The 9,767-nt window shown below is 43.9% G+C and overlaps 1 protein-coding gene across 1 annotated transcript in view; it reads left to right on the top strand.

Moving 5' to 3' along the window:
* cntln (centlein, centrosomal protein) overlaps positions 1–4,149 on the top strand; it is an 87,300-nt gene extending 83,151 nt beyond the window's left edge. The window contains exon 21 of the mRNA XM_047812802.1: positions 3,610–4,149. Within this exon, the coding sequence (XP_047668758.1) occupies positions 3,610–3,708 (99 nt within the window). The 3' untranslated portion in view covers positions 3,709–4,149. The remainder of the gene's footprint in view (positions 1–3,609) is intronic.
* Positions 4,150–9,767: the final 5,618 nt, after the last annotated feature.

Below are 9,767 nucleotides of genomic sequence, written 5' to 3'. Positions count from 1 at the left end.
TGTCTGTGCCTGACTGTGCCTGTGTCTGTGTCTGTGCGTGTGTCTGTCTGTGTGTGTGTCTGTGTGTGTCTGTGTTTGTGTCTGTGTGTGTCTGTGTTTGTGTCTGTGCATTTGTGTGTGTCTGTGTTTGTGTCTGTGTCTGTGTGTGTCTGTGTTTGTGTCTGTGCATTTGTGTGTGTCTGTGTGTGTCTGTGTTTGTGTCTGTGCATTTGTGTGTGTCTGCGTGTGTCTGTGTTTGTGTCTGTGTGTGTCTGTGCGTGTGTCTGTGTGTGTCTGTGCATGTGTGTTTGTCTGTGTGTGTCTGTGCGCGTGTCTGTGTGTGTCTGTGCATGTGTGTTTGTCTGTGTGTGTGTCTGTGCGTGTGTCTGTGTGTGTCTGTGCATGTGTGTTTGTCTGTGTGTGTGTCTGTGTGTGTGTCTGTGCGTGTGTGTTTGTCTGTGTGTTTGTCTGTGTGTGTGTCTGTGCGTGTGTGTTTCTGTGTGTTTGTCTGTGTGTGTGTCTGTGTGTGTCTGTGCATGTGTCTGTGTCTTTGTGTGTGTCTGTGCATGTGTCTGTCTTTGTGTGTGTCTGTGCGTGTGTCTATGCGTTTCTGTGTGTCTGTGTCTTTGTGTGTGTCTGTGCGTGTCTGTGTGTCTGTGTGTGTGTCTGTGTGTGTCTGTGCATGTGTCTGTGTCTTTGTGTGTGTCTGTGTGTCTGTGTGTGTGTCTGTGTGTGTCTGTGCATGTGTCTGTGTCTTTGTGTGTGTCTGTGCGTGTGTCTATGCGTTTCTGTGTGTCTGTGTCTTTGTGTGTGTCTGTGCGTGTCTGTGTGTCTGTGCGTGTGTGTGTGTCTGTGCGTGTGTGTGTCTGTGCGTGTGTGTGTCTTTGTGTGTGTCTGTGCGTGTGTGTGTGTCTGTGCGTGTGTGTGTCTGTGCGTGTGTGTGTGCGACTGAGAGGGGTGGGGGGTGGGGGCTTAGTGGTTAAGGTGTTGGGTCACTAATCAGAAAGCTCTGATCCCAGAACCACCAAGCTCCCTGATCAAGGCCCTTAACCCTTAATTGCTCAGTTGTATAAAAAAAGATAAAATGTCAGTCTGCTACGTGCTGGAAATCCAAACAGAAGTGTTTGTGTGTCATATGTCATGTTTATAACCTGCTATAGTGTTGTTCTGATGTTCCACTAAGTTGTAGGGTGCCTAAGTAGTGAGGATGAAGTGAAACAGGAAGTGAGTTTTCACATGCAGACTTGTGTTTGGTGTCGACTCTTTTCTTTCTGGACACAGAAGAACACAACACACACACAACACACACACACAATGCACACACAACACACACACACAACGCATACGACACACACAAAGCACACGCACACACAACACGCACACACAACACACACACACAAAGCACACACACACGAAGCACACACACACACACACACACAACACACACAAAACATACACAACACACACACAAAGCACACGCACACACAACACACACAAAGCACACACACACGAAGCACACACACACACACGAAGCACACACACAGCGCACACACACACACAGCACACACACAACACACACACGAAGCACACACACACACACGAAACACACAACACACACACGAAACACACACACACAACACACACACACAAAACATACACAACACACACACAACATGCACACACAACACACACACACGAAGCACACACACACGAAGCACACACACAACACACACACAGACACACACAGCACACACACAACACACACACGAAGCACACACACAACACACACACGAAACACACAGCACACACGAAACACACAACACACACGAAACACACAGCACACACGAAACACACACACACAGCACACACACACGAAGCACACACACACACACACACACACACACTTTAGTGTGCACACAGTAATTTCTTTCACGTTCACACTATACACCTAACTGTACACACCCACAGTAGCAGAGCAGCACAGTAACCTGTCTGTAACAATGTGGGTTTTTGTCACTAGAGAACAAGGGGGCGGAGCTAAGATGTGTTCTTTCAGGGGGACAAGGATAAAATAAATAAAAGTAAAGATCAGGGAATGTTAAAAACAGATCTGAGCTGGACATTTGTCCTACCATCTTCACTTCTGGTGCACACTAATGTGGTAAAGGAGAACAGAAACACACACACACACACACACACACACACACACACACACACACACACACACACACACACACACACACACACACACACACACAGCAGCTTTTCTCACACTAAGTGAAATCTCCCCCGGCTCCCGTTTGTCGCTCACACAAATTGGGCTCTTGAATCGTCCTCTTAAGGCTCTGAATAAAGTCAGCCTGATCGATCTGTTCTGCAGGTAGGTGTGTGTGTGTGTGTGTGTGTGTGTGTGTGTATGTGTGTGTGTGTGATGCCTTTGCCTCTGGGCCTGCCCCAGGCTCTGCAATACTGCTGTCACTTAATTGGCCTGTAAAGCACCTGTACATTGTTGTGTGTCATGTCTCGGTGTCCTGTCAGACCCAGCAAGTCAATAGCAGATCAGCGCCGCCGCTGCAGGGCAGCGTGTGGATCAGAGCCGGGTGAGAGAGGCGGCCGGGGGGTTGGAGGGTGGATTAGAGCGGGGTGAGAGAGGGCGGCCCTAGGGGACAGATTTACCCGCTAAAGCAGCTGTTAGATCGTAATGACTGTGAGTGCTGTCTCAGTACAATTACACACACTGTCATGCTAAACACACAGCTCTGACTGTAGTTCTGTGTGTTCTGGTCTCTGATTGGACGTCAGGTGTTGATTAATTCTCTCTAACAGCAGCTCTGACTGTAGTTCTGTGTGTTCTGGTCTCTGATTGGACGTCAGGTGTTGATTAATTCTCTCTAACAGCAGCTCTGACTGTAGTTCTGTGTGTTCTGGTCTCTGATTGGACGTCAGGTGTTGATTAATTCTCTCTAACAGCAGCTCTGACTGTAGTTCTGTGTGTTCTGGTCTCTGATTGGACGTCAGGTGTTGATTAATTCTCTCTAACAGCAGCTCTGACTGTAGTTCTGTGTGTTCTGGTCTCTGATTGGACGTCAGATGTTGATTAATTCTCTCTAACAGCAGCTCTGACTGTAGTTCAGGTTTATATTAATGTACTGACTCTGATATGGTTTCCATAGTAACAGCTCCTTCATAAGGAGATGTGTGTGTATGATGTAGTGAAGGAGTCTCCAGTGTCAGTGCTGTGTATCAGTCAGAGGTGAAGCTGGAACTTGATGTTCTCCACATCTTCAGGACAGAAAAGAGAGAGAATAAAGAGAGAGAATAAAGAGAGAAAATAAAGGGAGAGAATAAAGGGAGAGAATAAAAAGACAGAATAAAGAGACAGAATAAAGAGAGAGAATAAAGAGACAGAATAAAGAGACAGAATAAAGAGAGACTGGTGAGAGACGTAACAATGAATGTATAAGAAATGTGTGATGTTCTTTTAAATAAATAAACACAGTAATAGGTGATGTGTAAAAGAGGAATAAAACATTTATGTGCTGTTAGAGGAATTTATTCACTTCTCTCTCCTCCCCCTCTCCCTCCCTCCCTCCCCCCCCCCCCATCCTCTTTCCCCCTTTTTCTCTGTAGTGTGTCTCTACAGGTGAGTTGTTGGATGTTCTCTTGGTGAAGATGAAGGAGAACAAGGCTTTGATGGAGGAGCTGGTCACTCAGAGAGACAGCCACTGAACACAATGGAGGAATAAGCACACATCTGTCCGTCCTGCCTTTTCTTAGTCATGCATTATACTTTACTCCTGTTCTCTCTCTTTCCTGTTACCTTTCTTCCTTTTGTCTTCCTCCTTCATTTTTTATTTCATTCACCATCTTGGTCACTCTTTCTTTCTCCTCTTTTTTCTGTTATCTTAAACTGGAGTGTAAATTCTGTAGCATTGTATTTGGAGTGTGTGTGTGTGTGTGTGTCAGATGTAATGTGTGTGTGTCAGATGTAATGTGTGTGTCAGATGTGTGTGTGTGTCAGATGTAATGTATGTGTGTGTGTGTCAGATGTAATGTGTGTGTGTGCATGTGTGTCAGATGTAATGTGTGTGTGTGCATGTGTGTCAGATGTAATGTGTGTGTACACAATTAGGATCCATATGAATTAAACTAATTTGTATAGTGTGTTTACACTGGTGTCTTTATTATATTAATGTTACTGAAAAGTGTGTGTGTGTGTGTGTGTGTGTGTGTGTGTGTGTGTGTGTGTGTGTGTGTGTGTGTGTGTGTGTGTGTGTGTGTTTTAGTCACACAGCTGTGTTTCCCTGAGATACAAAGGAAGTCTCTGTTAAGTGATCCAGTGGTTCAGTCAGTGATTCAGTAATACATTCAGTGACTCCGTCAGTGATTCAGTGACTCAGTGGTTCAGTCAGTGATTCGGTGACTCATTCAGTGATTCAGTAACACATTCAGTGACTCAGTCAGTGATTCAGTAACACATTCAGTGACTCAGTCAGTGACCCAGTCAGTGATTCAGTAACACAGTCAGTGACCCAGTCAGTGATTCAGTAACACAGTCAGTGACCCAGTCAGTGATTCAGTAACACAGTCAGTGACCCAGTCAGTGATTCAGTAACACAGTCAGTGACCCAGTCAGTAATTCAGTAACACATTCAGTGACCCAGTCAGTGATTCAGTAACACAGTCAGTGACTCAGTCAGTGATTCAGTAACACAGTTCCTGCTGTAAACATCACTGACTGCACCGTTAAAGGTCATAAAAGTCATTTAATCCAACGGCTGCCCAAAGTGTCAAATCATACAAGACTGAAATACAGAGTTCAGGAAATAAAAGAATAAATCTGAATAAATAATCAATAAAAATAAAGAGATAAAACAGTAATAACAGTAAGAAAGAAAGGTGGGGATTTGTTTTTATTTTTATAAACCGTTCTACTGCACAGAGACGTCATACACCAGACCAGGAGTCGAGATGGAGAGAGAGATGGAGAGAGAGAGAGATGGATGCACAGAGAGAGAGAGAGAGACAGAGCAGGTCCATTTGCAGCTGTACAAACTAATAAGAGTAGCTGGAAGTGGAGTGTGTGTGTGTGTGTGTGTGTGTGTGTGTGCGCGCGCGGACCAGGAGGTTGTGAGGGACGTGAGAGAGAGCGGTCTGGAGTCTGTCAGTAATAAGCATGTTATTTGGACATGTCCCTGATACCAGAAGACGCTTCCTTCAGTTCATTTCATCTCCACACGTCTCTGCAGTAGTCTCGAGTTTCTTAACCTTTTTCCTCTCAAATCGTTTTTTCTTTTGTTTCCTCGTCTCTTAGCTTCATGTTATGTACAATTAACAACCGCATGTAAAAAATCATCCAGTCAGGAATTAACAGGAACAATCTGAGTGTCTCTCGTCCTCACTATGCTAATGATGTCGTTTTCCTTTATCTTTTTTTATAATAAGGGATTAGTGCAGGACTGCAGCTCCAGCATCTCGGGGACCAATTTATCTGATCCAGACCGACCCCGGCGTTAATTACCATTCATTAACATAGTTCACATCTTCCTCTTCCTCTTCCGTCCCAGGAGCGAGTTGGTCTCGATATTTTGTCCCCGCTGAAGGACACGCCGCTTAATCCTGAGGTGTGAAAGCACAGAATCAGCTGCTCATATTTTATTCAACACATTGTTTTATTCACTGGCAGAATTATGCAATGAAGACGCAAATAACATGCAGACGCTGAGAGGTGACTTTAAATATTTATTTTATTACTGCAAGAATTTGGGTGAAAACGATCTGATTAAATAATAAATATTATTACGCCTCTTATAATGCTGTTATCTGCAAACTGCTTCAGAACCTGTGACCTTTGACCTTAAAGAACCCTAAAGGTTAGTGTTTTCATCGCACTAAATGATGATGTCACAGACTAATTTAAATATCCGTTAAATTATCACATCATTTGCATATCAGAAAAGTTTTCGTAAATTATAAAATTAATATTTTATTTCTAATCTCAGACAATGTAGAATAACAATGTGATTAATCTCCTCAAACCCCCACCAACATCTCAAACCATCACTAACATCTCCTCAAACCCCCACTAACATCTCAAACCCTCACCAACATCTCAAACCGTCACCAACATCTCCTCAAACCCTTACCAACATCTCCTCAAACCCTTACCAACATCTCCTCAAACCCCCACCAACATCTCAAACCCTCACTAAAATCTCAAATCGTCACCATCATCTCAAACCCTCACCAACATCTCAAACCGTCACCAACATCTCCTCAAACCCTTACCAACATCTCCTCAAACCCTTACCAACATCTCCTCAAACCGTCACCAACATCTCCTCAAATCGTCGCCAACATCATCTCAAGCCATCACCAACATCTCCTCAAACCCTTACCAACATCTCCTCAAACCCTTACCAACATCTCCTCAAACCGTCACCAACATCTCCTCAAATTGTCACCAACATCATCTCAAGCCATCACCAACATCTCCTCAAACCCTTACCAACATCTCCTCAAACCCTTACCAACATCTCCTCAAACCGTCACCAACATCTCCTCAAACCCTCACCAACATCTCCTCAAACCCTCACCAACATCATCTCAAACCGTCACCAACATCTCCTCAAACCCTTACCAACATCTCCTCAAACCCTCACCAACATCATCTCAAACAGTCACCAACATCTCCTCAAACCCTCACCAACACCGTGAAGAATACCTTCAGCATGCTAACACACTCCATACGTCACGGCTACATCCACAGCTTGGGCTTCAGGGGCGTTCCATCTGTGAACACGTCTAGGACCCGCCCATTTCACAGAGAGAACATGACTGACAGGTTGGATGACCAATCACAGATCTTTTCTTGGATCTGTTCCTATAATCTAACAAAACAAGACAGGGTTTATTTTTCTTAAGATAAATATTTCATCATGTTCTGACTGAAAACATCAGAAGGTCTGAGTGTAGATCGGATCTGTCATTCTTCTCCCTGAGGTAAAGACTTTAAGACTTTCTTTGCTCTGAGGAATCACTTTTCTCACCTATAATAAGGTTTTAATGTGACTCTTGTGTTTGTGTGTGTGTGTGTGTGTGTGTGTGTGTGTGTGTGTGTGTGTGTGTGTGTGTGCGAAAGGTGAGGAGTTCAAGAGAAAATGTAATGTGCATGAACTGTTAATGTTAAAGCACGAGTCAGATCTTCATTCATTCCTTCATGACTTTAAATTCATGACTTTAGGTCTCAACACAACAAACCCACAACTCCCTGAATATTTCACTTATTAACACACACACACACAGAGTTAGTTAGCGAGTTAGTTAGTGTAGGCTTAGCGGCGCCCCCCGCTGGCACAGGTGGAGCAGGGACGCTGCGCTGGGACCAATTACTGCTGCAGGTACATTACTAACTGTGTGTGTGTGTTTGTGTGTGTGTTTGTGTGTGAGAGAGATCCACAGCAGTGGTGGGTGACCCCTTACCACTCTCTCGGCTTGTTGTGAATCCACGTCTCCTTCTTTTTCTCTCTAATTCTTGTGTCTTTGTGTGGAATAAACCGTGACGTCCTCGTCTGCTCCTGTGGAACATTTTAACACCAAATAACAGAAAAAAAGCATTTAGACTTAAAGCCTGTTATTTACTGAGAATCATCAGAAGTGCTGGGATGCTCTGATTGACTGACGGGGGGGGGGGGGGGGGGTGAGATCGGGGTTTAGGCTTTAGGACACTGAGACATCATGACAAACATGATTACATATGTGTTAATCATTACTAACACTCGACCCAGAGGAAATCACAGAGTTTAGGGTAACGAAGACAATTAATAAGATGTAAAGAGAAAGATTAGTCTGAATGAGCTTCAGCCTCCATCAGGGTCCATCAGCCTTCATCAGCGTCCATCAGTGTCCATCAGCCTCCATAAGGTCCATCAGCCTTCGTCAGGGTCCATCAGCCTTCGTCAGGGTCCATCAGCCTCCATAAGGTCCATCAGCCTCCATCAGGGTCCATCAGCCTCCATCAGGGTCCATCAGCCTTCATCAGAATCCATCATCCTCCATCAGGGTCCATCAGCCTCCGTCAGGGTCCATCAGCCTCCATTAGGGTCCACCAGTTTCTTTCATCTGAGCTCCTCAATTCCCTCCTATGGTGACTTAAGTGCAGTTCTGTAATTCAGACTCCAGGTGGCAGCAGAAACACACACTTACTGTGTACATGTGAGACGTGGAAAAGACGTGAGAGATGTTTCAGGACTGGATCAGACTTTGAGAGATCAGACTTTGAGAGATCAGACTTTAAGAGATTCTCCTACATAGTGTTCAGTTTAATTTCCATACTATTACTTGCTTACGTTAGCTACATTTTGTACGTGTCAGACGAGACGAGACGGAATCTGTTCAACAACCTTTTTTTCATAAGACGAGACGATGACGAGACTGCACCACTGTCCAAAAACGCTGACTAAGACTAAATTAACATGGATTATTATTGACGAAAAAAGACGAGACGTAAATGTTTTGTATAAAATAAAAACTAAGATAAAATCTCTTCATTTTCGTCTACAATTGTCTCTGTTTGTTCATCAGCTGTTACGCCTTTAAAGTGTTCAGGACGAGTTCGTGGCTTCGCGCTGTCGCTCATTACAGGTCTCATACACCTGTTTGTGTACAGCTAATTGTGTTGCTTCCGCTAAAGAAAATAGTGCGCTCCGGCTCTACGGTTAGAACCCTGTGTGTCCATGGCAACGCTCTGTTTTACATGGCAACGGTGTGTTATAGCGGTCTGTTATCAAGAAATAAAATAGTGTGTGTGTAGAAAAAATTTGTCTGAGCGCAAGTCCACCGTCTAGGCGGCTTTTTGTGTTAAATGCTATTTCCTGTCGCTGCGCTTTTATTGTACATGACAGCTGATGTCCCGATGTCCGGTCTGTACATTACGATTAAAAGCAGTATCAGTAAAGTAACACATGTGATGTGCATCAAGTCCGAGTGTGTGTACTGTTTAAAGTCCGAGTGTGTGTACTGTTTAAAGTCTGAGTGTGTGTACTGTTTAAAGTCTGAGTGTGTGTACTGTTTAAAGTCTGAGTGTGTGTACTGTTTAAAGTCCGAGTGTGTGTACTGTTTAAAGTCCGAGTGTGTGTACTGTTTAAAGTCCCAGTGTGTGTACTGTTTAAAGTCCGAGTGTGTGTACTGTTTAAAGTCCGAGTGTGTGTACTGTTTAAAGTCCGAGTGTGTGTACTGTTTAAAGTCCGAGTGTGTGTACTGTTTAAAGTCCGAGTGTGTGTACTGTTTAAAGTCCGAGTGTGTGTACTGTTTAAAGTCCGAGTGTGTGTGTGTACTGTTTAAAGCCCGAGTGTGTGTACTGTTTAAAGTCCGAGTGTGTGTACTGTTTAAAGTCCGAGTGTGTGTACTGTTTAAAGTCCGAGTGTGTGTACTGTTTAAAGTCCGAGTGTGTGTACTGTTTAAAGTCCGAGTGTGTGTACTGTTTAAAGTCCGAGTGTGTGTACTGTTTAAAGTCCGAGTGTGTGTACTGTATAAAGTCCGAGTGTGTGTACTGTTTAAACGAGTTCTCAACTTCTCACTGATACTTTTGTGATTCTGAGTTTTGACAAGTTTTATAGCCTTGATATTGTTTCTTATTCAAAAGTGGTGACAGAAAAAACTCTTTACCCCCCAACCTGAAACCTCTCCCCCCACCCCCTGTCACAATCACATCATAATCAATATTAATAATTAGGCTTAAAGGCAAATGTATATGTAAGTAACAAGGACATTTGGCACAAGACTAAGAC

The sequence above is a fragment of the Tachysurus fulvidraco genome, chromosome 4 (assembly GCF_022655615.1).
Source record: "Tachysurus fulvidraco isolate hzauxx_2018 chromosome 4, HZAU_PFXX_2.0, whole genome shotgun sequence".
Lineage (NCBI taxonomy): Eukaryota > Metazoa > Chordata > Actinopteri > Siluriformes > Bagridae > Tachysurus > Tachysurus fulvidraco.
Note: the sequence above shows the minus strand (reverse complement) of the source record. Positions and strands in the feature narration are given on the sequence as shown.